The following is a 26,822-nucleotide window of genomic DNA, read 5'->3' as shown; positions in this document are numbered from 1 at the left end:
AAAAAACACCCCAAAACCAATGAAAAACCCCCAAAGAGTTAAAAAAAATCCCCTAAAAAATCTCAAAGGATCCCAAAAAATCCCCCCAAAACCCATTAAAAAACCTTGAAGGATTAAAAAAAAAAATCCCCCCCAAAAAACCAAAAAACCCAAAAAAATCCCCTCAAAACCCCCACCCAAAAACCCCAAAACCAATAAAAACCCTGAAGAATTTGAAATAATCCCCCCCCAAAAAAAACCAAAAAATCCCCCTGAAAACCCATAAAAAACCCCAAAGAATTAAAAAAAATCCCCCCAAATATATAAAAAAAACAAAAAAAAAAAACCCCAAAAACCCATTAAAAAACCCTCAAAGAATTAAAAAAAAAAAATCTCAAAGAATCCCAAAAAAATCCCCTCAAAAAACACAAAACCCCCTAAAAAAAACCCCAAAAATTTGCAAAATATCCCCAAACAAAACCCAAAACCCATAAAAAAGCCAAAGAACTTAAAAAAATTGAAAAAAACCCCCAAAACCAATAGAAAACCCTGAAGGATTTGAAATAATCCCCCCAAAAAACCCAAAAAATCCCCATAAAAAAACCCCAAAGAATTAAAAAAAAATCCCCCAAAGATCTCAAAGAATCCCAAATAAATCCCCTCAGAAAACCACAAAACCCCATTAAAAACCCCAAAGAATAAAAAAAATCTCCCTAAACCCCCCCCCCAAAAAAAACCCCAAAAAATCCCAAAACCCCATAAAAAACCCCAGAGTCCCAAAAAAATCCCCCCAAAAAACCCGAAAAACCCATAAGAAACCCCAAAGAATCTGAAAAAAATCCCCTAAAACCCCCAAAGAATCCCAAAAAAACCCCCAAAAATCCCCCAAAATCCATAAAAACCCCAAGGAATTGGAAAAAAAATCCCCCAAAAAGCACAAAACCCCATAAAAACCCCAAAGAATCCCCTACAAAAAAAAAAAAAAAACCCAAAACCCATAAAAAAGCCAAAGAATTCAAAAAAATTGAAAAAAAAAAAACCCAAAACCAATAAAAAACCCCAAAGAATTCGAAATAATCCTTCAAAAAAACCCCAAAACCCCCAAAAAATCCCCCCAAAAAACCCCAAAACCCAAAAAAAAAAAACCCCAAAAACCCATAAAAATGCCAAAATATACCAAAAAAATAATAAAAAAAAAAACCCCAAAACCAATAAAAAACCCGGAAGGATTTGAATTAATCCCCCCAAAAAAACCCAAAACCCCAAAAAAAACCCAAAACCAATAAAAAACCCCAAAGAATTCGAAATAATCTCCCAAAAAACCCCGGGCCTTGTTTGGGGTTTTTTGGGGGTTTTGGGGTTTTGGGGATTTTTTGGGGGGATTTTTTTGGGGTTTTGGGTTTTTTGGGGTTTTTTGGGGTTTTTGGGGTTTTTTGGGGGGATTTTTTTGGGGTTTTGGGTTTTTTTGTGGGGGATTATTTCAAATCCTTCAGGGTTTTTTATCGGTTTTGGTTTTTTTTTTTTTTTGTTTTTTTTTTCGTTTTGGGGGTTTTTTGGGGTTTTTTTTTGGGGTTTTTAAGGCAAGCCTTAAAATCTGGGTGCGGAATCTGTGAAAAACGCTTGGGGTTTTTTTTTTTTTTTTTAATTTTTCAAGCTTAATAACAATAAAATAGTTCTAAAAATAGCAACACAATTAGGGTAATAAAAATTTCGAGTCGGGACGATCACAAGGCAACAAAAATCAAAGAATTCCCGAGGTCCGGACGCTCTCGGGCACTTCAGCCACGACAAACATACAAAAATACATTTAAAAATACATTTAAAAATATATTTAAAATACATTTAAAAATGCATTTAAAAATACATTTAAAAATACATTTAAAAATATATTTAAAAATGCATTTAAAAATACATTTAAAATATATTTAAAAATACATTTAAAAATACATTTAAAAATACATTTAAAAATACATTTAAAAATACATTTAAAAATACATTTAAAAATATATTTTAAAATAATACATTTAAAAATACATTTAAAAATACATTTAAAAATATATTTAAAATACATTTAAAATACATTTAAAATACATTTAAAAATATATTTAAAAATGCATTTAAAAATGCATTTAAAAATACATTTAAAAATACATTTAAGAATATATTTAAAAATAATACATTTAAAAATACATTTAAAAATATATTTAAAAATATATTTAAAAATGCATTTAAAAATACATTTAAAAATATATTTAAAAATACATTTAAAAATACATTTAAAAATAGATTTAAAAATACATTTAAAAATACATTTAAAATGCATTTAAAAATACATTTAAAAATATATTTAAAAATACATTTAAAAATAGATTTAAAAATATATTTAAAATACATTTAAAAATACATTTAAAAATGCATTTAAAAATGCATTTAAAACTACATTTAAAAATACATTTAAAAAGACATTTAAAAATACATTTAAGAATATATTTAAAAATAATACATTTAAAAATGCATTTAAAAATACATTTAAAAATAATACATTTAAAATACATTTAAAAATACATTTAAAAATACATTTAAAAATGCATTTAAAAATACATTTAAAAATAATACATTTAAAATACATTTAAAAATGCATTTAAAAATACATTTAAAAATAATACATTTAAAATACATTTAAAAATACATTTAAAAATACATTTAAAAATAATACATTTAAAAATAATATATTTAAGAATACATTTAATGCATTTAATAAGAGAGAACGATGCATTCTCTAAAGGAGAGAATTAATAGAGCGTAACTTCCCAGCCTCGCCCATTGAATATTCATTGCGACATTTGCATAAAGCCAAGCCTCAAATGCGCGTTTTTCACAGAATCCAAGTCCTGGAATTCTGAGCTGGGGATGAGCTGAGGCTTTATCCCGGCTGGAAAAGCGCAGGGATAACGGGATCACATCCAGCGGGGAAGCACGGGGGATGGAGCCGGGAAAACCGGGAATGTCCATGGACATTTCCCACGGAAAATCCCTGCCTGGGCTCCTGGGCTCCGGCACGGAGCCGGGAATTTCTCCCCGTCCTGAGGGGCTTGGGAAGATGCACGGAATCACGGGATGGTTCCGGTGGGAAGGGCCTCAAATTCCACAGGGATGCTTCCCACCATCCCGGGCTGCTCCAAGCCCCGTCCGACCCCTCCTGGAACGCTTCGGGGCGGGTTTGGCCGGGAATTGTTTGGGATCCAGCTGGGGCACGCGACCTTCCGTGGAAAAGAGGTTGGGAGAAGCGCCACAAATCCAAGGAAACGCCGCGGAGCAGCGGGAATGGGATGTTTTCCTGCCCGGAGCCGGAGTTTCCCGGGTGGAACTCGGGCGGTTTGGTGGCCCCTGGGAATTCACATTCCCTGTATCCCACCCCCGTCCACTGAAAACCCCCTGAGCCTGCGGCCGGGACTCCGATCTCCGACTTTTCCATGGAATGGTGGAGGTTGGGAGACTCCTTGGAGCGCCCGGAGTCCAACATTTCCCCCGATCCACGTCCCCAGGAGCCGCGCGCAGGCGGATTTAAATCCAGCGGGGACTCCGGCCCCGCACAACCTTTTCCATGAGGGAATTGTTCCTCATTCCAGCCTCAACCTTCCCTGGCAAAACCTGGGGCTGTTCCCTTCTGGCGATTCACGAGGGGCAACGAAATCCCAAAGATCCCGAAGTTTTCCCCCAGGGAATGTTTTTCCATCCTTCCCCTGGGATCGGTTCCACCTGAGCCCTCAGATCCCTCCCGGGAATGCCGGGGGATGAGCAGAGGGAACCGAACCCGGCCCCGTCCCAGGAGGAGAATCCCAGCTGGAATTCCGGGAAAAAACGTGGGATTCAGGAATAGGGATTGGAAAGATGCCTGGAAGGATCTGATTCCAGCTTGGACAGGGCTTGGAGGGACAGGGGGAGGTCCCGGGGCTGGGATGGGATGGGATGGGATAATGGGATAATGGGATAATGGGATGGGATGGGATAATGGGATGGGATGGGATAATGGATGGGATGGAAGGTCCCTTCCCACCCAAACCATTCCGGGATCCTCTGGAGCTGCCGGGATGGCTCCGGGCTGGAGTTCCCAGCAGGAAAATCCCGTGGGATGCAGTTCCGAGGAATCGAAGGAAAACCCTGAGCTCCAGGGAATCCTTGGAGCCGCTTCCCGATCCCAAAGGGGCTCCAGGAGAGCTGGAATTTGGGGAAGGGCTGGAGGGGCAGGAGCCAGGGAATGGCTTCCAGTGGGAAAGGGGAGCTTGGGATTTTGGGATCTTGGGAAGGGATTCCCGGCTGGGCTGGAATTCCCAGAGAATCCCCGGATCCCTGGCAGTGCCCAAGGGTGGGTTTGAATCACCCTGGGATCGTGGGAAGTGTCCCTGGGATGGGATGGAAGGTCCATGGATCCCACCCAAACCATTCCGGGATTCTGGGATCGAGGACACTCAGGATTCATCCTGAGGGATTTTTATGGAATTCAGGGATGGAAAAGGGAAGGGAGACCCTTCCTGGAGTCCTGAATTCCCAGTGAAGCCCCTGGATCCCAAAATTCCTTCTCCAGGAGGAATCGGGATGGGGCTGGATCCAATGCCAGGCTGGGAGAGCTGGGAATGTGCAGCTGGATCGGGGAAGGATCCAGGGAATCCTCGGAGCCGCTTCCCGATCCCAAAGGGGCTCCAGGAGAGCTGGAATTTGGGGAAGGGCTGGAGGGCCAGGAGCCAGGGAATGGCTTCCAGTGGGAAAGGGGAGCTTGGGATTTTGGGATCTTGGGAAGGAATTCCCGGCCGGGCTGGAATTCCCAGAGGATCCCTGGCAGTGCCCAGGGAAAGGCGGGATGGCCTTGGAGCAATTGGGATGGTGGGACGCGTCCCTGCCCAGGTGGAACGGGATGAGCTTTACGGTTCCTTCCCACCTGAACCATTCCAGGACCCCCCAGGCCTTCTCCAGCCCCCAACCCCCTTCTCCGGCCTTGGATCCCGGGAGGGGCTGGCGGGAGGAACCTTCCGGGCTGGGGATTTCCCCCCCAGGCGCCGAGGAGCCGGGAATGTCCTCGGGAGGATCCCGCCTCCAAGGGCTCCTCCCGACCTCCCGCCGCTCTCCTCCACCCCAGGGTCCCGGCCCCAGGCGTCCCCCGAGGACCTGGAGGCGCTGCTGGGGAACGTCCAGCGGCTCAACGAGACCTTCCGGGACCTGCAGCTGCTGCACCCCCTGCCCAAGGGCGACCTCCTGGAGCACATCTGGAGGCTCCAGGACCTCCTGCAGAACCACTCGGACTCGCTGCTCCTGCTGAGCGGCTCGCTGCAGCGGCTGCAGGAGCTCCTGTGGAGCCTGCAGAGCCAGGCCGGCCAGACGGAGCGCTCGGTGGCCCGGCTGCGCGACTCGCTGGCCCAGCGGAGCGACGCGGCCCAGCTGGAGCTGTCGCGGCTCTCCGTGGACGCCAACAGCAGCCGCCTGCTCCTGGAGCACCACCAGCACCTCCTGGGCCACCTGGGCGGGCGGCTGGAGGCCCTGGGCGAGCAGGTGGCGGCGCTGGGAGGGTCCGTGGACTCCATGAACCGCAGCTTCTCCTACGACGTCCGCGTGCAGCGTTCCCGGCTGCGGGACCTGCAGGGGCTCCTGGGCAACGCCAGCGCGGACGGGCGGCGGATGCGGGCGGCCCACGCGGCCGTGGAGCGGCAGCTGAGGCTGGAGCTGGCCGTGCTCAACAACGTCACCGAGGAGCTGCGCATGAAGGACTGGGAGCATTCCGTGGCGCTCCGGAACGTCTCCGTCATCCGGGGTGAGCGCGGCCCGCCGGGAGAGGGGTGGGATCGGGAATGGAGCCCCTGCTCCTGCGGCGGGTCGGTCGATCAGGGATGGGAGAATCGTGGAGTTGTTGAGGTTGGGAAAGCTCTCCGAGGGTCGCGGGTTCCAGCTGGTTGAGGTCACTGGTCCGTGCCCCGCGCAAATCCGCGTGGATTTTTAATCCCGCCAGGGATGGGGACTCCAAACCTCCCGGGGCCTCTTCCAGTCCTTCACAGCCCTTTCCATGAAGGAATTGTTCCCAGTATCCAGCTAAACCTTCCCTGGCGCAGCCCGAGGCCGTTTCCTCATCCTGTTCCTTGTTTCCCGGGAGCAGATCCCGACTCCCGCCTGGCTCCAACTTTTCATGGAGTTGTGGGGAGGGGAAAGGTCCCCCCTGAGCCTCCTTTTCTCCGGGCTGAGCCCCTTCCCAGCTCTCTCAGCCCCTCCTGGGGCTCCGTTCCCTCCCCAGCTCCGTTCCCTTCCCTGGACACGCTCCAACTCCTCCCGGTCTCTCCGGTCGGGAAGGTTCCAGATCCGCTCCCATCCATCCCCGCTCAGGCGTCTCCATCCCCTTGGACTCGCCAAATATTCCCCATCCACGGTTTGGAAGGAAACCCCCAGGGTTCCCTCAAAGGTGCCAGGAAAAACCAACGTCCCCCATCCCATCTTCTCCGCCTTTCCCACCCTCAGCCCTTCCCAAATCCCGGAATCGTTTGGGTGGGAAGGGCCCTTAAATCCCATCCTCTTCCAACTCCGACACCTTCCACCGTCCCCGGCTGCCCCAAGCCCTGTCCAGCCCGGCCTTGGGCACTTCCAGGCATCCAGGGACGGCCACAGCTTCTCCGGGAATGCTGTGCCAGGGAGGGGGAAGCCCATGGAGACGCCCGGGAGGTCCCGGTGGGAGCCCCGGGGCGGAGCAGGAGGTTGGGAGCAGCTCCTGCCCCGTTTTCCTCCCGCTGCACCTGCGGGGACCCCTCATCCCTGCTGGTGCTTCCCGCTGGAATTCCAGCTGGAATTCCAAGGCCGGGGCTGGTGCCAAGGCTCTCGTTCCCCTTTTTCCAGCTGCCGAGCCGGAGGGGACGGATGTGGTTGGATCTCCAGGAGATCCATTCATCCCCCTGGAATACCAGCAGCTCCCGGGGTGCTTTCCCTCATCCCTGGGGGATGTCGGCTCCCGATCCCTGTTTTTGGGATGCTGGGATCACCCTGCCCCCATTGCTTTGTTGGTTCCCTATTTCCCCACTCCTCGGATCCCGCTTTTCCCTCTCCACCCGTGGGAATGACGTCACCAAGGGTGGGATCCGTCACGGAGCCCTGGAACGGCGTTATCCCAAAACAAACCCCTTCCCAAGGGCCGGCACCGGATTTATCAGCCCTGACACATTCCTGGCATCCCAAACTTCCCTCTCCTCCCATCCCATGGATAATTCCTGGGGCCTCGTGCCCAGCTGGATTCATCCCAGCTCCAGATGTCCTTGGGTGAGTCCGTCGTGTTCCCGGCTGGATTTGGCCGAGCCATTCCCTGCCTCCCTTTTCCTTCTCCCCAAATCCTCGGCTATCCCGGCCTCCGGATCCTGGATCCTGGAATTGGGCGGTGGCAGCTTGGGAAGGTCCCCAGGCTCCTCCCCAGCACCCAGGGATTGCTCCGAGCACCTCCCGCGGCTCGGGAAGGACAGCGCGGAGGAGTTTTGGGTCTTGGGAGTCGCCGCGAGGGAGAATTCCCGGGATCCGCTCGGTGCATCCCTGGGCGGGATGTGCCGGATCCCAGCGGGAAGCGCCTCATCCCGCTGGGGTTGGAGGGTGGGGAGCCGGGATGCCGCAGGAATGGGATTGCCCGGGGGTGAACCCCAGGAGCTGTGGGGTGGGAAGAGCTGGGAATGCTCGGGAGCCTCTCCCAGCCGCCATTCCCAGTTTTGCTCCAGCCCGGCCGCTCCCTCTGCCCTGTCCCAGGAGCTGCTCCTGGGATGGGACCGTCCCCGGGAGCATTCCAGAAAATCTGCGGCTGCCCCACCCCTGGAAGTGTCCATCCCAAGGTCTGGGATCCATCCCAAGGTCTGGAATCCATCCCAAAGGTCTGGGATCCATCCCAAAGTCTGGGATCCATCCCAAGGGTCTGGGATCCATCCCAAGGTCTGGGGTCCATCCCAAGGTCTGGGATCCATCCCAAAGGTCTGGGATCCATCCCAAGGCCTGGGATCCATCCCAAGGTCTGTGGTCCATCCCAAGGGTCTGGGATTCATCCTAAGGTTTGGGGTCCATCCCTGGGATCTGGGATCCATCCCTGGGGTCTGGGGTCCATTCCAGGGTCTGGGGTCCATCCCAAAGGTCTGGGGTCCATCCCAAAGGTCTGGGATCCATCCCAAGGTCTGTGGTCCTTCCCAAGGGTCTGGGATTCATCCCAAGGTTTGGGGTCCATCCCAAGGGTCTGGGATTCATCCCAAGGTTTGGGGTCCATCCCTGGGATCTGGGATCCATCCCAAGGGTCTGGGATCCATCCCAAAGTCTGGGATCCATCCCAAGGGTCTGGGATCCATCCCAAGGGTCTGGGATCCATCCCAAAGTCTGGGATCCATCCCTGGGGTCTGGGGTCCATCCCAAAGTCTGGGATCCATCCCAAGGTCTGGGATCCATCCCAAGGGTCTGGGGTTCAGCCCAAGGTTTGGGGTCCATCCCAAGGGTCTGGGGTTCATTCCCGGGATCCAGAGTCCATCCCTGGGATCCAGCATCCATCCCAGGGATCTGGAGTCCATCCCTGGGATCTGGGGCTCATTCCCAGGATCTGTGGTCCCTCCCCAGTATCTGGGGTCCATTCCCAGGATCCAGAGTCCATTCCCCGGATCTGGGGTCCACCCCTGGGATCTGGGGCTCATTCCCTGGATCTGGGGTCCGTTCCCAGGATCCACAGTCCATTCCCGGGATCTGGGGCTCATTCCCCGGATCTGGGGTCCATCCCTGGGATCCGGGGTCCATCCCTCCGGGGTCCGTCCCTCCATCCCCTCAGCCCCGGCGCTGTTCATTCCCCGGGGAAGACTCAGCCAGGGCCAGGAATTCCATATTTCCCATCGCCCTTTCCTATCCCAAACCGTCTCCGGCCCGGGATGTTCCCCAACCTCGACGTGGGTCAGGATCCCACTGCGGATCCCACTGCGGATCCCACTGCAGATCCCACTGCGGATCCCACTGCAGATCCCACTGCAGAGCCCACTGCGGATCCCACTCTGGATCCCACTCTGGATCCCACTGCGGATCCCACTCCGGATCCTGCTGTGGATCCCACTCTGGATCCCACTGAGGATCCCACTCCAGATCCTACTGTGGATCCCACTCTGGATCCCACTGAGGATCCCACTCCAGATCCTACTGCGGATCCCACTCTGGATCCCACTCTGGATCCCACTGCGGATCCCACTCTGGATCCTACTGTGGATCCCACTCTGGATCCCACTGCGGATCCCGCTGCAGGTCCCACTCCGGATCCCACTCCGGATCTCACGGATTCCTTCAGAACGTTCCCAGATCCCAATTCCTGATCCATTAAAACACATCCCTGCTCTTTTCTGCTTGGATCTCAGCTTCCCGAGTTCCCGGCTTTTAGGATTTCCGGGAAAACACTTCCCGGTCCTCCCCCGGCATGGGTGGGAATGACCCTTCCCGGCCTCTCCCTGCCCTGTTTTCTCTTATCCCGGGAATATTTTTTTTTCCCCCCATTATTTTTCTCTTCAAATTCCTTCTTCCCATTCTTTTGGCTCCCGATTATTTTTCAGCTTTTGGGATTTGACCCTTTGCGGGGTGAGGGATAAAAAAAACTGGGATTGGGATTTCCTGCGCGTTCCTGGGATTTTACCGAAATCCTGCTGTCAATCCTCTCCTCAAGGGTCATCTCCAGAATTCCCAGAGGATCATCCCAGCTGGACAAATGGAAAGTGTCCCTGCCCTTGGATGATCCTTAAAATCCTTTCCAGCCCCCAAAATTCCAGGATTCTGTGAGCATTCCCAAAATGAGTATTTTCCCTGATTTCTTGCAATGATTTCCTTGGGAAATCTTGGTCTAAAGGAAAATTCCCAGAGTCCCGCTCAAGGTGGAGCTTCCAGGTGAATTTTCCTGGCACTTGGAGCAGGTTGGTGGAATCCATGTTTGGAATTTAAGACCCAAACAAATCCCGGAAGTTCAAAACCATGGAGAACTGCCCCGGCAGATTTGTGCCCGCTTTGTTCCCGCGTTTCTCGGCGATCCCTGGCTCTCCCGCTCCTGCTGCACATTCCCGACTCCGGGATGTGATTCCCGTTGTGTTCCAGGGCCGCCGGGACCCAAAGGAGACCGAGGCACGGAAGGGATGGAGGGAGAGCCCGGCCTTCCCGGCCTTCCCGGGCTCCGAGGTAAGGAAAACGTTCCCGGTGTCCACAAAATCCCCCAAAATCCCATCCTGAAATAACCCGGCTGACCCAAACCCAACATCCCGTCCCTTGGGATGTCCCAGCTCCTGAGGGACACGAGGATGGATCCTGGAACGCCCATCCTGGAGGGGGAAAACGTCATCGCCCACCCGGCTCCGGGAAATCCACGCTGTTATTCCCAGATTTCCAGGGTGTCCCAGCCAGGCTGGAGCGGGAATTGGCCGCCCCATGCCCAGAGTGAGCCTTCCAAGGCACCAGGGCTGGAATTGCTGCTGGATCCCTCCGGCAGATCCCGGGAACCCGGCAGAGGGGCCTTGGCTCCCAAGATTTTTCCAGAATTTTCTTTTTCCAACGTCAGCAGTGCCGATTTTCCCATCCCCCCCCCTTCTTAATTCCATTGTTTTGGGGAGGAATTCCATTGGGAGCCAGCAGAGGACATTCCCACCCCGAGGAAGACTTGGCTCCAGCTGTTTCTGATTTGAGGGAAACCTGGGAATGCTGCTGTGCTTCCAAGGGCCGGGAATGGCACGGAGGTGGGGCAGGATCCCCCCGGGGACAGCCCTGTCCCGCGGAGGTGACGGGATCCATCCCGCCGGGAGCAGGGATCCGCTGGGATCCCGCAGGATGGAGCTCCAGGGCCAGCGCCAGGACCAGGTTTGGATTCACATCCAGGTCCAGATCCCAGTCCAGATGTGGGTCCAGGTCAAGGTCCAGGACCAGGTCCAGATCTGGGTTTGGATTCACATCCAGGTCCAGATCCCAGTCCAGATGTGGGTCCAGGTCAAGGTCCAGGACCAGGTCCAGATCTGGGTTTGGATTCACATCCAGGTCCAGATCCAGGCCCACATGTGGCTCCAGGTCCAGGTCAAGGTCCAGGTCCAGGTCTGGGTTTGGACTCACATCCAGGTCCAGGTCCAGGCCCAGATGTGGCTCCGGGTCCAGGTCCAGGTCTGGGTTTGGATTCACATCCAGGTCCAGGTCCAGGCCCAGATGTGGCTCCAGGTCAAGGTCCAGGACCAGGTCCAGGTCTGGGTTTGGATTCACATCCAGGTCCAGGTCCAGGCCCAGATGTGGCTCCAGGTCCAGGTCAAGGTCCAGGTCCAGGTCTGGGTTTGGATTCACATCCAGGTCCAGGTCCAGGCCCAGATGTGGCTCCAGGTCCAGGTCCAGGACCAGGTCCAGGTCTGGGTTTGGATTCACATCCAGGTCCAGATCCAGGCCCACATGTGGCTCCAGGTCCAGGTCAAGGTCCAGGACCAGGTCCAGGTCTGGGTTTGGATTCACATCCAGGTCCAGGTCCAGGCCCAGATGTGGCTCCAGGTCAAGGTCCAGGACCAGGTCCAGGTCTGGGTTTGGACTCACATCCAGGTCCAGATCCCAGTCCAGATGTGGCTCCAGGTCCAGGTCAAGGTCCAGGACCAGGTCCAGGTCTGGGTTTGGATTCACATCCAGGTCCAGATCCAGGCCCAGATGTGGCTCCGGGTCCAGGTCAAGGTCCAGGACCAGGTCCAGGTCTGGGTTTGGACTCACATCCAGGTCCAGATCCAGGCCCACATGTGGCTCCAGGTCCAGGTCAAGGTCCAGGACCAGGTCCAGGTCTGGGTTTGGATTCACATCCAGGTCCAGATCCAGGCCCAGATGTGGGTCCAGGTCAAGGTCCAGGACCAGGTCCAGGTCTGGGTTTGGATTCACATCCAGGTCCAGATCCAGGCCCAGATGTGGCTCCGGGTCCAGGTCAAGGTCCAGGACCAGGTCCAGGTCTGGGTTTGGATTCAGATCCAGGTCCAGATCCAGGCCCAGATGTGGCTCCAGGTCCAGGTCAAGGTCCAGGACCAGGTCCAGGTCTGGGTTTGGACTCACATCCAGGTCCAGATCCAGGCCCAGATGTGGCTCCAGGTCCAGGTCAAGGTCCAGGACCAGGTCCAGGTCTCACATCCAGGTCAAAGTTTGGGTCCAGGTTCAGGTCCAGATCTAAGCCCAGGTGAAGGCCCAAGTCCAGGCCCAGATGTCGACCCAGATCTGTGTCCAGTTCAATGTGCGAGACCTGGTCAAGGTCCAGGAGCAGATTCAGGTCCAGATTCAGATCTGGATCCACATCCAGGTTCAAGACCAGGTCCAGATCCAGGACCAGGACCAGTTTCAGGATCAGGTCTGGATTCAGGTCCAGGTCCAGGTCCAGGACCAGGACCAGGTCCAGGGCCAGATCCAGACCAATCCCTGTTATCCCCTGCTCCAAATCCACCCCACAGAACTCTGGATGTCAGAGGCAGCTCCAGCTCCAGCTCCAGACCCAGATCCAGATCCAGATCCAGATCCAGACCTAGACCCAGACCCAGATCCAGATCCAGACCCAGAACCAGAACTAGATCCAGATCCAGACCCAGATCCAGTTCCAGTTCCAGATCCAGACCCAGACCCTGATCCAGACCCAGATCCAGATCCAGATCCAGATCCAGACCTAGACCCAGACCCAGACCAAGATCCTGATCCAGCTCCAGACCCAGAACCAGAATCAAAACCAGAACCAGACCCAGCTCCAGCTCCAGCTCCAGCCCCAGAACCATATCCAGACTCAGATCTCGACCTAGACCCAAACCCAGAATAAGATTCTGACCCAGACCCAGACCAAGATCCTGACCTAGATCCAGATCCAGACCCAGACCCAGACCCAGACCCAGATCTGGACCTAGATCCAGACCCAGACCCAGACCCAGACCAAGATCCTGACCTAGATCCAGATCCAGACCCAGACTCAGACCCAGATCCAAATCTGGGCCCAGACTCAGATCCAGACCCGGACCCAGCTCCAGCCCCAGCTCCAGATCCACGCCTGGAATCCTCTGCTCCAAGGATTCTGAGGCACCGCGGCCTTGCTGGGACTGCTTTGGGCTCAAACCCTGGGATTTTGGGATCGCTCCTTCCCAGGCCCAGCCCAGCGAGGCAGAGCCAGCCTGGAAATCCGATCTCCCTCGGCCAGCCCCTGCAGCTGCCCGTGTTCCCTCTCCCTCCAGCTGGAATTTCTGGCGCTGACGGACCCGTGGCTGTTTTTCTTGGGTGTAACAGCCCTCGGAATTACATTGGCTCTTTTCCCTGGTTTTCCCTTTTTTTTCCCCCGTTTTTTTTTTTTTTTTTTCTTATTCAAACAGAAAAACAAAGCAATCCCAGGAGGGTCCACCTTCAGGAGGAGTTGTGGGAAGAGCCACGATTTTTAGGTCTTTTCCCGGAGTTTTTCAGGATGCAGGCACGACCCTTTGGATCCGAGAAGGTCGAGTTCAGGTGTATCCCTGGAAAATCCCCATTTCCATGGAAAATCCACCCTCTTGCCCCCGCCACGCCGAAATCCAGGTCCTGATCCCTCCTCAGGATGGGCACAGCAGGGAAATGTTGGAGCTGGGGATAATCCCCGCCGGAGCTGGGGCTGGAATTCCTCCTGGAGGATTTTTTTATCTCGTAAACCGGAGGAAAATGGTGACGAAGTTTGGAAAAGCCCGGCCCAGGAAGGGCGGGAGCAGCAGGGCCCAGGGGATCCAGGGATCCCTCCATGGGATCATCCCCGGGATCACTCCCTGCTGGATCGCTCCATGGGATCATCCCCGGGATCAGTGCCTGCTGGATCGCTCCATGGGATCATCCCCGGGATCAGTCCCTGCTGGATCGCTCCATGGGATCATCCCCGGGATCACTCCCTGCTGGATCGCTCCATGGGATCATCCCCGGGATCAGTCCCTGCTGGATCGCTCCATGGGATCATCCCCGGGATCACTCCCTGATGGATCGCTCCCATGGATCATCCCCGGGATCACTCCCTGCTGGATCGCTCCATGGGATCATCCCCGGGATCACTCCCTGCTGGATCGCTCCATGGGATCATCCCCGGGATCAGTCCCTGCTGGATTGCTCCCATGGATCATCCCCGGGATCACTCCCTGCTGGATCGCTCCTTGGGATCATCCCCGGGATCAGTCCCTGCTGGATCGCTCCATGGGATCATCCCCGGGATCAGTCCCTGCTGGATCGCTCCATGGGATCATCCCCGGGATCAGTCCCTGCTGGATCGCTCCCATTGATCATCCCTGGGATCACTCCCTGCTGGATCGCTCCATGGGATCATCCCCGGGATCAGTCCCTGCTGGATCGCTCCATGGGATCATCCCCGGGATCACTCCCTGCTGGATCGCTCCATGGGATCATCCCCGGGATCAGTCCCTGCTGGATCTCTCCCCCGGGATCGTCCCCGGTGCCAGCAGATCCCGTCTCTGGCACAGGATCCTTCCCCCCACCCTGGAGCCACACCTGGATCCAGATCCAGATCCAGATCCAGGTCCCAGCTGGGGCCCAGGTCCGGATGCAGGTCCAGGTCCAGATCCAAGTCCAGATCCAGATCCAGATCCAGATCCAGGTCCTGGCTGGGGTCCAGGACTGGATGCAGGTCCAGGTCCAGATCCAAGTCCAGATCCAGATCCGGATCCGGATCCAGGTCCTGGCTGGGGCCCAGGTCCGGATGCAGGTCCAGGTCCAGATCCAAGTCCAGATGCAGGCCCGGATCCAGGTCCAGGTTCAGGACCAGGTCCAGGTCCAGGATCAGATCCACAAGTGGATCCAGGTCAAGGTCTGGGACCAGGACCAGATCCAGATCCCGGCCCAGGTCCAGGTCCAGGTCCAGGTCCAGGTCCAGATCTGTCCAGGTCCAGGTCCAGGTCCGGGTCCAGGTCCAGATCCAGATCCCAGCCCAGGTCCAGGTCCAGGTCCAGGTCCAGATCTGTCCAGGTCCAGGTCCAGATCTGGGTCCAGGTCCAGGTCCAGGTCCAGGACCAGATCCAGATCCCAGCCCAGGTCCAGGTCCAGGTCCAGATCTGGGTCTGGGTCCAGGTCCACATCCAGGTCCAGGTCCAGGTCCAGGAGCAGATCCAGGTCCAGGAGCAGATCCAAATCCAGGTCCAGGTCCAGGTCTAGGTCCAGGTCCAGGTCTTGGAGCAGATCCATGTCCAGGTCGAGGTCCAGGAGCAGATCCAGATCCAGATGCAGGAGCAGATGCAGATCCAGGCCTAGGTCCAGATCCAGATCCACGTCCAGGTCCAGATCCACGTCCAGGTCCAGATCCACGTCCAGGTCCAGGTCCAGGTCCAGGTCCAGGTCCAGGAGCAGATCAGATCTGGGTCCGGGTCCAGGTCCAGGTCCAGGTCCAGGTCCGGATCCAGGTCCAGGTCCAGGTCCAAGAGCAGATCCGGTCCAGATCTGGGTCTTGGTCCAGGTCCAGATCCATGTCCAGGTCCAGGTCTAGGAGCAGATCCAAATCCATGTCCAGGTCCAGGTCTAGGAGCAGATCCAAATCCAGGTCCAGGTCTAGGTCTAGGAGCAGATCCAAATCCAGGTCCAGGTCTAGGTCTAGGAGCAGATCCAAATCCAGGTCCAGGTCCAGGTCCACGTCCAGGTCCAGGTCTAGGAGCAGATCCAGGTCCAGGTCCAGGTCCAGGAGCAGATCCAGATCCAGATCAGGCCAAGGTCCAGGTCCAGGTCCAGGTCCAGATCCAGGTCCAGGAGCAGATCAGATCTGGGTCCGGGTCCAGGTCCAGGTCCAGGTCCAGGTCCAGGTCCAGGTCAGATCTGGGTCCGAGTCCAGGTCCATGTGGATGGAGGTGACCGCCAAGGTTCAGCTGTGTCCCCTGTGAAGGAATTCCCAAACTCCAGCCCCAGTTCCCACCTCCCGGAGTTGGGGAACGCTCACACCGGGGGTTCCATCCACCTCCTTCTCCAACACACATCCAACCCCTTGGACAACACGGATTCCGGAGACCTGGGGCTCTCGGGGGACACATCCCGATTCCTTGGGATGGATCCTGGTTTTCCTTCCTTGTTCTCCAGCTTTGCATCCCGGCCGAAGGATGCTCGGAAATTCCTCGGCACCCGGATAAATCCGCCCTGGCTCCCGGGGAAGCGCAGGAGAAGGATGGGCCGGATGAACCCGGGGTCTCCTGGAGCTCCCAGGCCCATCGGGATTGCGGAATTCTGCCGGAGCCGGCTCATTTTGTGTCCTGGTCCTCATTCCAGGGCTGCCCGGGGAGCGGGGACCGCCCGGCCCGCGCGGATTGAAGGGGGACCAGGGAGAGCTCGGCCCTCGCGGTCCCGCGGGAACGCGCGGATTCAAAGGTAGGGGCGCGGATCCCGGCGGGGATCCGGGAGCGGACGGGCTCTGGAGATCCCGGGGCGAGGGCCGGAGCCCCGGGAGGGAGACCGGGGGGATCCTCTGGCTCGGGAACCACGCGGATCTCCCGCAGGAACGGGAATCCCGACAATCCCCGCGCCCACAGCGTTCCGCCGCGGAGGGAACGGGTGGATTTGGGATGTGCTCCCGTTCCGTGGGGCTCCGTGGGGACCTCCCGGGCTGTGCTCCCGCGCCTGGCCCCGGCAGGGATTTGGGAATAATCTCCTGGCTGTTTCCCGGGGCGTTCCAGGCTCGCTGCGGTTTCCCATCCCCCTGGGAAAACTGTGGGAGTGGGAAGTCGGGATTTAGCGGGACACGGCCGTCCCTGGACACCTGGGATGGGAAATTCCCGGCTGCCACCAGAACCAGGATTGAAAACCCCCCAAAAATGCCCTTTGTGCCTCAAAATTCCTGCTGGGGAGGCAGGAAGGGAAAACACGCCGGGAAGAGCTGGGAGTTGTAGGGAACAGAAACCTGGAGGGGTTTGGGATTGGGATTGGGATTGGAATTGGGATTGGGATTGGAATTGGAATTGGAATTGGAATTGGAATTGGGATTCTGATTGGAATTGGAATTGGAATTGGAATTGGGATTGGAATTGGAATTGGGATTGGGATTAGGATTGGGATTGGGATTAGGATTGGGATTGGAATTGGAATTGGAATTGGAATTGGGATTGGAATTGGAATTGGGATTGGAATTGGAATTGGGATCGGGATCGGGATGGGATTGGGATTGGGATTGGGATTGGGTGGGAAGGAACCCTAAAGATCCTTGAATTCCACGCCCTTCCACATCTTCCACTATCCCAGCTTGCTCCAGGAGGTTGGAAAACCCCTGGACACATCCCCGGAGCACCAGGAACGTCGGGATTTTCTCACTGGCCCACGCCAAGAGCTCCTTAAATCCAGAAAATGATCCCAAAAATCCCCGGCTGGCTGGGTTGGGATTCGCCGGCCCGATGCCGGATTTGCTGGCCAAGGAATCATGGAATTGTTGAGGCTGGAAAAGTCCTCCGAGTCCAGCCATTCCCACCCCTGATCCGCATCTCCGAGCGGCACGTCCCCACGGATTTGGATCCCTCGGGAATGGGGGCCCCACCCCTGGACCCGATGGCCTCTGAGGGCTTTTCCAACCTCAACAATTCCATGAAAAGCTCCAAGCCATTCCCAGGTCCCATCCCAGGTGTCCCACAGTGTCCCAGCTGTCCCCCGGAGGTGGGGAATGTCGGATCCGGGGCTTCATCCGACCCCTTTTCCAATGAAATCCCAACCCCTCTGGCAGCATTCGGGCAGTTTATGGGATTCTCTGGAATTTACGGGAAACAGGCCCGGAGCCGGGCACGGATCCAAAGCCAGGCTTTGCCTTAAATCCCGGATTTCTGCAGGACCCTTCTCCAAGGACTTCCCGCCGAGCACAGGAGCCCTCGGTTCCGCGGGAATTGCATCCCAGGAATCCCGGGGTGGGGGTTTTAGGTGTGCAGGAGCCTCCTCATGGAAAATCCCAGGTTTAAACCTCGCCGGGAGCGGCTCCGAGTCCTTTTCCTCCTTGGTATTTTCCCATTTTCGATGGATTTTTCCTCAAAATGACCCCAGTGGAGGATTTTTTTCCTCATTTCCAAGTGGGAAAAATTATCCTGGGAAGCGAGGGCAGGCCCGCCCTCCCTGCTTTTCCACGGACAAGGTCGTGCAGGGAATACGCTCAGGAGGAAAGAGCAGGAAAAATACAAGGTGGGGTCGGAATTTAGGGAAAATTTGAGGGGATAAGAGAAGATTCCTTCCGGAACATCCCCAGGGCGGAGTTTTCTGGGAATGTTCCTGGAGCCAGAACCGGATTCCACCTGGGAAAACGGGGACTGGAGGATTCTCCTGGGGCTTTTCCTGAGATTTTGGGACCCATCCATCCCTGCAGATCCATGGGAAGAGCTGAGGGTCTCTGTCACTGTGTCTGGGCCTATGTTTTGTGCCCAATCCCAAAAAAAAAAAAGATGGGAAAAGGGCCTGGAACGCTTTGATGGTCACTGGGGGAAGGCCCCGGGCGGGACGGAGCGGGAGAGGCTTCTCCCGAATTCCCGGGCTCTGTCCCAGCCCCGAGGCTCCCTCCAGGATCTCGGGGAATTTGATCCCATTTTTGGGGATCTTCTCCAGCCCCGACACCTCAGGAGGTGAAGTCACCGAGTTATTCCCACCAGGAAATTCCTGGGAAGAGGGGAGAGTTGGGAAAAGGGGGGAGGAAGGAGACGGAGAAGCCGTGGCTGCCCCTGGATCCCTGGGAATGTCCCGGGAGAGGTCGGAGCACCCTGGGAAGAGCGGGAAGTGTCGGGGTTGGAATGGGGTGGGATTGAAGGTCCCTTCCCAGCCAAACCATTCCGGGATTCCCGGATCGCTGCTGCCCTCGGAGAGGTGATGGAAACCGGGACAAGTCGGGGATTTGGGATTTTAGGACGGGAATCCTTTTCCACATACCACGAGCCCAGGCTGCTGCAACCTTTGCTGGGACACTGCCAGGGATTCTCTGGGAATTCCAGCCCAGCCAGGAATTCCTTCCCAAGATCCCAAAATCCCAAGCTCCCCTTTCCCACTGGAAGCCATTCCCTGGCTCCTGGCCCTCCAGCCCTTCCCCAAATTCCAGCTCTCCTGGAGCCCCTTTGGGATCGGGGAGCAGCTCCAAGGATTCCCTGGATCCGTCCCCGATCCAGGGGAACATTCCCAGCTCTCCCAGCCGGGATCCAGCAGATCTCCACGGCCTCCTCTGGAATTTCTCCTTCCCGAGTCAGGGTCCCGGAGCTGGAGCAGCTCCGCAGGTGGGGCCGTCCCCCTTTTCCTGCTGCCCCGACTTCGGGATCATCCCAGGACAAATCCGTTTCCCGGGATCGCTCCAACCTCTCTCCCGCCCCTCTTTGGGGACAAACCCACCCCAAGCCCGGAATTGCCGCTTCCCGATCCCGATTTCTGGATGTGAGGAGCAGGGGCTGCTCCAGCGTCCCGACCCCATCCCGAGCCGGGAGCTGCATCCCTGGCCCCATTCCCAGGCGTTTCCATCTGGATCCCATCAGCTCCAGGCCCTTTCCCCCATCCCACACATCCCGCGGGACCAATCCCGCTCTCCCGGAGCCTCCCAGGGCGAGGGCCGGAATTTCCTGCCCAGCTCTGCCTTTTTTGGGATCGTTTCATGTCCCGTGTTTTCCTTTCTCCCGGATTTTCGGGTGTTGTTTGTTGTTCCCGGAGGCCGGAGCATCCCTGAGCTTTTCCTTGGGATCGGGCCAGGCTTGGCCAAGCCGGGATCAGCAAATCCAAGTCTCCAGTCCCGCCTGGAAAAGCTGGGAATGAGGGAGGAGGAGGCTCCGGCAGAGCCAAGGAATGTCCGGGCTCGCTCGTTAGTGAGGTCATTAACGGGATATTAAAGCAGCTCTGGGATATTGGATCATTCCCGGGATATCCAAGGGGTGGGAATGTTTATCCAGCTGCTCCCGACCCCCTGGCCTCGCCCGTTTCCATGGATGCCGGCTTGGTGCCTCCGCAGGGATTTGGGAATGCCCATCCCTCGCCCCCAAATGAGGCGTTTTTAGCCCCGAAGGGGATTTTCCGCCCCCAAATTGGGAATTTCACCCCGAAATCCAGGCTTTTGCTGCCCTTGACGGGATCTGCAGTCAGGAATTCCGGGAGCACCTGGAATTCCTTCGCCTGCCCTCCGCCCGCAGGACGGGCTCCCGGGGGATTTTTGGGATTTCCCGATTTTGGGAAATCCCAAGAGTTCCGGCTCTTCTCTCGGCAGGCGAGCGCGGCCCCAAGGGGGACAAGGGGGACAAGGGGGACCGAGGAGCTGCTGGTGGCACCGGTGAGTTCCCGCATCCTGGGGAGCTTTTTTTGGGAATTGGGAGCCCGGGGAGGGGAAATTCCTGCTGCAAAGAGGAATTCCCCAGGCTGGGAAAACCATCCCGGGGTTCTCCTGCCCGGGCCAGGGGGAGCCGGAGCCGGGGAAGGTGGGAGGGACAGCGGGAACGGGAAAGGACCGGGAATGGCGGAGGGAGGAGGGCGGGAATGCCGGAGGTGTCCTCAAGTCGCTCCTTGGGGACATTCCCCATGGAATTCCAGGGATGTTGCTCCTTGGGGACATTCCGCATGGAATTCCAAGGACATCCCAGCCTGGGGACATTCCCCATGGAATTCCAGGGATGTCACTCCTTGGGGACATTCCCCATGCAATTCCAAGGACACCCCAGCCTGGGGACATTCCCCATGGAATTCCAGGGACACCCCAGCCTGGGGACATTCCCCCTGGCATTCCAAGGATGTTGCTCCTTGGGGACATTTCTCCTGGAATTCCAGGGACATCCAGTTTGGGGACATTCCCCATGGAATCCCAGGGACGTCACTCCTTGGGGACATTTCCCATGGAATCCCAGGGACACCCCAGCCTGGGGACATTTTCCATGGAATTCCAGGGACATTCCAGCCTGGAGACATTCCCACCCATGGCTGGACATTCCCAACCCCAGCCTGGGAATGTTCCAGCGTCCCCTGGGGTGCCTCAGCTGGTGCTTCTTCCCCACGGAGGAGCCACGGGAGATGCTCCAGGGTGGGCCAGGAGCATCCCTTGGGAATGGCGACACGGATGGAACCATCCCTTGGGAATGGCGGCATGGATGGAACCATCCCTTGGGAATGGGACCATGGATGGAACCATCCCTTGGGAATGGCGACATGGATGGAACCATCCCTTGGGAATGGGACCATGGATGGAACCATCCCTTGGGAATGGCGGCATGGATGGAACCATCCCTTGGGAATGGCGGCATGGATGGAACCATCCCTTGGAGATGGCGCCATGCCTGGGGATGTCACAACCCCTGCGGCTGTCACCATGGATGATGCCACCATGGCTGCTGTCCCTGGCTCTGTCCCCACGGTCTCTGTCCCTGGCTCTGTCCCTGGCTCTGTCCCTGACGCTGTCCCCGGCGCTGTCCCTGACACTGTCCCTGGCTCTGTCCCCACGGTCTCTGTCCCTGGCTCTGTCCCTGACGCTGTCCCTGACGCTGTCCCCGGCGCTGTCCCTGACACTGTCCCTGGCTCTGTCCCCACGGTCTCTGTCCCCGGCGCTGTCCCTGACGCTGTCCCTGGCTCTGTCCCCACAGTCTCTGTCCCTGGCTCTGTCCCCACAGTCTCTGTCCCTGGCTCTCTCCCTGACGCTGTCCCTGACACTGTCCCTGGCTCTGTCCCCACGGTCTCTGTCCCTGGCTCTGTCCCCACGGTCTCTGTCCCTGGCTCTGTCCCCACAGTCTCTGTCCCTGGCTCTCTCCCTGACGCTGTCCCTGACGCTGTCCCTGGCTCTGTCCCCACGGTCTCTGTCCCTGGCTCTGTCCCTGACACTGTCCCTGGCTCTGTCCCCACGGTCTCTGTCCCTGGCTCTGTCCCTGGCTCTGTCCCTGGCTCTGTCCCCACAGTCTCTGTCCCTGGCTCTCTCCCTGACGCTGTCCCTGGCTCTGTCCCCACGGTCTCTGTCCCTGGCTCTGTCCCCACGGTCTCTGTCCCCGGCGCTGTCCCTGACGCTGTCCCTGGCTCTGTCCCCACAGTCTCTGTCCCTGGCTCTCTCCCTGACGCTGTCCCTGACGCTGTCCCTGGCTCTGTCCCCACAGTCTCTGTCCCTGGCTCTGTCCCCACAGTCTCTGTCCCTGGCTCTGTCCCCACAGTCTCTGTCCCTGGCTCTCTCCCTGACGCTGTCCCTGACACTGTCCCTGGCTCTGTCCCCACGGTCTCTGTCCCTGGCTCTGTCCCTGACACTGTCCCTGGCTCTGTCCCCACGGTCTCTGTCCCTGGCTCTGTCCCCACAGTCTCTGTCCCTGGCTCTCTCCCTGACGCTGTCCCTGACGCTGTCCCTGGCTCTGTCCCCACGGTCTCTGTCCCTGGCTCTGTCCCTGACACTGTCCCTGGCTCTGTCCCCACGGTCTCTGTCCCTGGCTCTGTCCCTGGCTCTGTCCCTGGCTCTGTCCCCACGGTCTCTGTCCCCACAGTCTCTGTCCCTGGCTCTCTCCCTGACGCTGTCCCTGGCTCTGTCCCCACGGTCTCTGTCCCTGGCTCTGTCCCCACGGTCTCTGTCCCCGGCGCTGTCCCTGACGCTGTCCCTGGCTCTGTCCCCACAGTCTCTGTCCCTGGCTCTCTCCCTGACGCTGTCCCTGGCTCTGTCCCCACGGTCTCTGTCCCCACAGTCTCTGTCCCTGGCTCTCTCCCTGACGCTGTCCCTGGCTCTGTCCCCACGGTCTCTGTCCCCGGCGCTGTCCCCGGCGCAGCCCCGGCCGAGGGCTCGGTGCGGCTGGTGAACGGCTCGGGGGCGCACGAGGGGCGCCTGGAGATCTTCCACGAGCGCCGCTGGGGCTCGGTCTGCGACGACGGCTGGGACGGGCGCGACGGCGACGTGGCGTGCCGCATGCTCGGCTTCCCCGGCGCCGCCGACGTCTTCCGCATGGCGCGCTTCGGCCAAGGTGCGCAGCGCCGCGGGAGCGCGAGCGGGAGAGGGAGCGGGAACGGGGATCGGGAACGGGATTGGGATCGGGAACGGGATGGGGATCGGGATCGGGATCGGGAACGGGAACGGGAACGGGATCGGGATTGGGATCGGGATCGGGATTGGGACCGGATCGGGATCGGGATCGGGATCAGGATTGGTATCAGGATGGGGATCAGGAGGGGGATTGGGATTGGGATGGGGAACAAGGATCGGGATCGGGAATGGGATTGCCATGGGACCGGGATCAGGATCGGGATCGGGATGGGGATTGGGAGCAGGATCGGGATAGGGATCGGGATTGGGATTGGGATGGGGACCGGGAGCGGGATCGGGATCGGGATGGGGATCGGGATTGGGATGGGGACCAGGATCAGGATTGGGATCGGGATCGGGATTGGGATGGGGAACAGGATCGGGAACGGGATTGGGATCGGGATTGGGATGGGGATTGGGATCAGGAACGGAATCAGGATTGGGATGGGGATCGGGACCGGGATGGGGACCGGGATCGGGATCGGAATCGGGATTGGGATCGGGATTGGTATGGGAATTGGGATCAGGAACAGAATCGGGATCGGGATCGGGAACGGGAACAGGATCAGGATCGGGATTGGGATCGGGATCGGGATTGGGATTGGGATGGGAATGGGGATGGGGATGGGGATGGGGATGGGGATGGGGATCAGGAACGGAATCGGGATTGGGATCGGGATCGGGACCGGGATGGGGATTGGGACCGGGATCGGGATGGGGATCGGGATGGGGATTGGGATCAGGAACGGAATCGAGATGGGGATCAGGATTGTAATCAGGATTGGGATGGGGATCAGGACCAGGATGGGGATTGGGACCGGGATCGGGATTGGGATGGGGATCAGGACCGGGATAGGGATGGGGATTGGGATCGGGATTGGGATCAGGATCGGGACCAGGATCAGGACCAGGACTGGGATCGGGATCGGGATCAGGAACAGGATCGGGATCAGGATTGGAATCGGGATTTAGATTGGGATTGGGATTGGGATCGGGATCAGGACCAGGATCGGGATGGGGATAGGGATCGGGATTGGGATTGGGACCAGGTTTGGGATTGGGATCAGGACTGGGATCGGGATCAGGACTGGGATCGGGATCAGCATCGGGAGTGGGACCGGGATCAGGAACGTCACCATCCCGAGGAACCCGCGGGGAACCGGGACCTTCCCGACCCCGCTGGAGCTCCGGGAGATGTTCCCCGGGACGGGGATTTGGGATTTGGGGTCTGGGGGATGGGGGTGGGACGGATGATCCCGGGGATCCCGTGCCGGGATGGAGATCCCGTAATTCCTCAGGGCTCCGGCCTCCGGGAGCGCGGCCGGAACCTTCCGGAGCTGCTGTCCCTCACTCCCGCCTCAGGAGACCTCGGGATGTGTCCTCCCCCCACGGCTCCATCCGTCTGTCCTGGGACACTGCCCGGGATCCAGGGATTCTCTGGGAATTCCGGCCCAGCCGGGAATTCCGGCCCAAATCCCACCCCAGGCTCCCCTTTCCAGGGAATTCCCTCCATTCCCGGCTCTGCCAACCCGGGATTGGATCCATCCCCATCCCGATTCCTCCTGGAGAAGGAATTTTGGGAATTCTCTGGGAATTCGGGACTCCAGGCAGGGATTTTTTCCATCCCCAAATCCCATAAAAGTCCCTCAGGATGGATCCTGAGTGTCCTCGATCCCAGAATCCCGGAATGGTTTGGGATGGGATCCATGGACCTTCCATCCCATCCCAGGGACACTTCCCACGATGCCAGGGTAATCCAAAACCACCCTTGGACACTGCCAGGGATCCAGGGATTCTCTGGGAATTCCAGCCCAGCCGGGAATTCCTTCCCAAGATCCCAAAATCCCAAGCTCCCCTTTCCCACTGGAAGCCATTCCCTGGCTCCTCCAGCCCTTCCCCAAATTCCAGCTCTCCTGGAGCCCCTTTGGGATCGGGAAGCGGCTCCAAGGATTCCCTGGATCCTTTCCCGATCCAGCTGCACATTCCCAGCTCTCCCAGCCTGGAGCATTCCGGGGTCTCCAGGGCCGGACAGATCCCTGGATATTCTGTGGATATTCCGTGGATATTCCAGATCCCTCGGCCCTGTGGGATCCCAGGAATTCCAGCCCTGTGGGATCCATGGCATTCCATAGCTATGGAATCCCAGGAATTCCGTCCGTTTGGGATCCCAGAGCTCCACGGTGTCTGTGCGGGATCCATGGAATTCCCTCGGTGTGGGATCCCGGAATTCCGCATTGTCCGTGCGGGATCCCGGAGCTCCGTGGTGTCCCTTTGGGATCCCGGAATTCCGCGGTGTCTGGGATCCCGGAATTCCATGGTGTCTGTGTGGGATCCATGGTATTCCCTCCATGCTGGATCCCAGAGCTCTGTGGTGTCCATTTGGGATCTCGGAATTCCACGGTGTCCGTGCGGGATCCCATGGAATTCCATCCCTTTGGGATCCTGGAGTTCCGCAGTGTCCATTTGGGATCCCAGAATTCCATCCCTTTGGGATCCCAGAACTCCGTGGTGTCCATGCGAGATCCCATGGAATTCCATCCCTTTGGGATCCTGGAACCCCGCGGTGTCTGTGTGGGATCCCGGAATCCCGCGGTGTCCGTTTGGGATCCCGGAACCCGGCGGTGTCCGTGTGGGATCCCACGGAATTCCATCCCTTTGGGATCCCAGAACCCCGCGGTGTCCGTGCGGGATCCCATGGAATTCCCTCCTTTTGGGATCCCGGAACCCGGCGGTGTCCGTGCGGGATCCCATGGAATTCCATCCCTTTGGGATCCCGGAACCCCGCGGTGTCCGTGCGGGATCCCATGGAATTCCCTCCCTTTGGGATCCCAGAACTCCGTGGTGTCCGTGTGGGATCCCACGGAATTCCATCCCTTTGGGATCCCAGAACCCGGCGGTGTCCGTGCGGGATCCCATGGAATTCCCTCCCTTTGGGATCCCAGAACTCCGTGGTGTCCGTGCGGGATCCCATGGAATTCCCTCCCTTTGGGATCCCGGAACCCCGCGGTGTCCGTGTGGGATCCCATGGAATTCCCTCCCTTTGGGATCCCGGAACCCCGCGGTGTCCGTGTGTCCGCAGGCTCCGGGAAGATCTGGATGGACGACGTCTCCTGCTCGGGCTCCGAGGAGTCCCTGGAGCTCTGCGGCTTCTCGGGATGGGGCCGCACCAACTGCGGCCACGCCGAGGACGCCGGCGTGCGCTGCCGGACGGACTGACCCCAAAAACACACAGGGACTGACCCCAAAACGGGACTGACCCTAAAACACACAGGGACTGACCCCAAAACGGGACTGACCCCAAAACACACAGGGACTGACCCCAAAACACACAGGGCTGACCCCAAAACACACAGGGCTGACCCCAAAACGGGACTGACCCCAAAAACACACAGGGACTGACCCCAAAACACACAGGGACTGACCCTAAAACAGGGGCTGACCCCAAAACACACAGGGCTGACCCTAAAATAGGGGCTGACCCTAAAACAGGGACTGACCCCAAAAACACACAGGGCTGACCCCAAAACACACAGGGCTGACCCCAAAACACACAGGGCTGACCCTAAAATAGGGACTGACCCCAAAAACAGGGACTGACCCCAAAACACACAGGGACTGACCCCAAAACAAACAGGGACTGACCCCAAAACACACAGGGACTGACCCCAAAACAAACAGGGACTGACCCCAAAACACACAGGGACTGACCCCAAAACAAACAGGGACTGACCCCAAAACACACAGGGACTGACCCTAAAACAGGGGCTGACCCCAAAACACACAGGGCTGACCCCAAAAACACACAGGGGCTGACCCCAAAACAGGGGCTGACCCCAAAAACAGGGACTGACCCCAAAAACACACAGGGGCTGACCCCAAAAACAGGACTGACCCCAAAACA

The 26,822-nt window shown here is 56.9% G+C and overlaps 1 protein-coding gene across 2 annotated transcripts in view; it reads left to right on the top strand.

Annotated features, from left to right (window-relative positions):
- SCARA5 (scavenger receptor class A member 5) overlaps window positions 1–26,363 on the top strand; it is a 37,112-nt gene extending 10,749 nt beyond the window's left edge. For both annotated transcript variants that reach the window (XM_053937421.1, XM_053937422.1), the window contains exons 5-10: window positions 5,114–5,782; window positions 10,084–10,164; window positions 16,231–16,329; window positions 20,159–20,221; window positions 22,671–22,862; window positions 26,001–26,363. In XM_053937421.1, the coding sequence (XP_053793396.1) occupies window positions 5,114–5,782; window positions 10,084–10,164; window positions 16,231–16,329; window positions 20,159–20,221; window positions 22,671–22,862; window positions 26,001–26,137 (1,241 nt within the window). In that variant the 3' untranslated portion in view covers window positions 26,138–26,363. The remainder of the gene's footprint in view (window positions 1–5,113; window positions 5,783–10,083; window positions 10,165–16,230; window positions 16,330–20,158; window positions 20,222–22,670; window positions 22,863–26,000) is intronic.
- The last annotated feature ends 459 nt before the right edge of the window (window positions 26,364–26,822 follow it).

This window comes from Vidua chalybeata, chromosome 3 (assembly GCF_026979565.1).
Source record: "Vidua chalybeata isolate OUT-0048 chromosome 3, bVidCha1 merged haplotype, whole genome shotgun sequence".
NCBI classification, from domain to species: Eukaryota; Metazoa; Chordata; class Aves; order Passeriformes; family Viduidae; genus Vidua; species Vidua chalybeata.
This window is presented reverse-complemented; position numbering and strand designations above follow the sequence as displayed.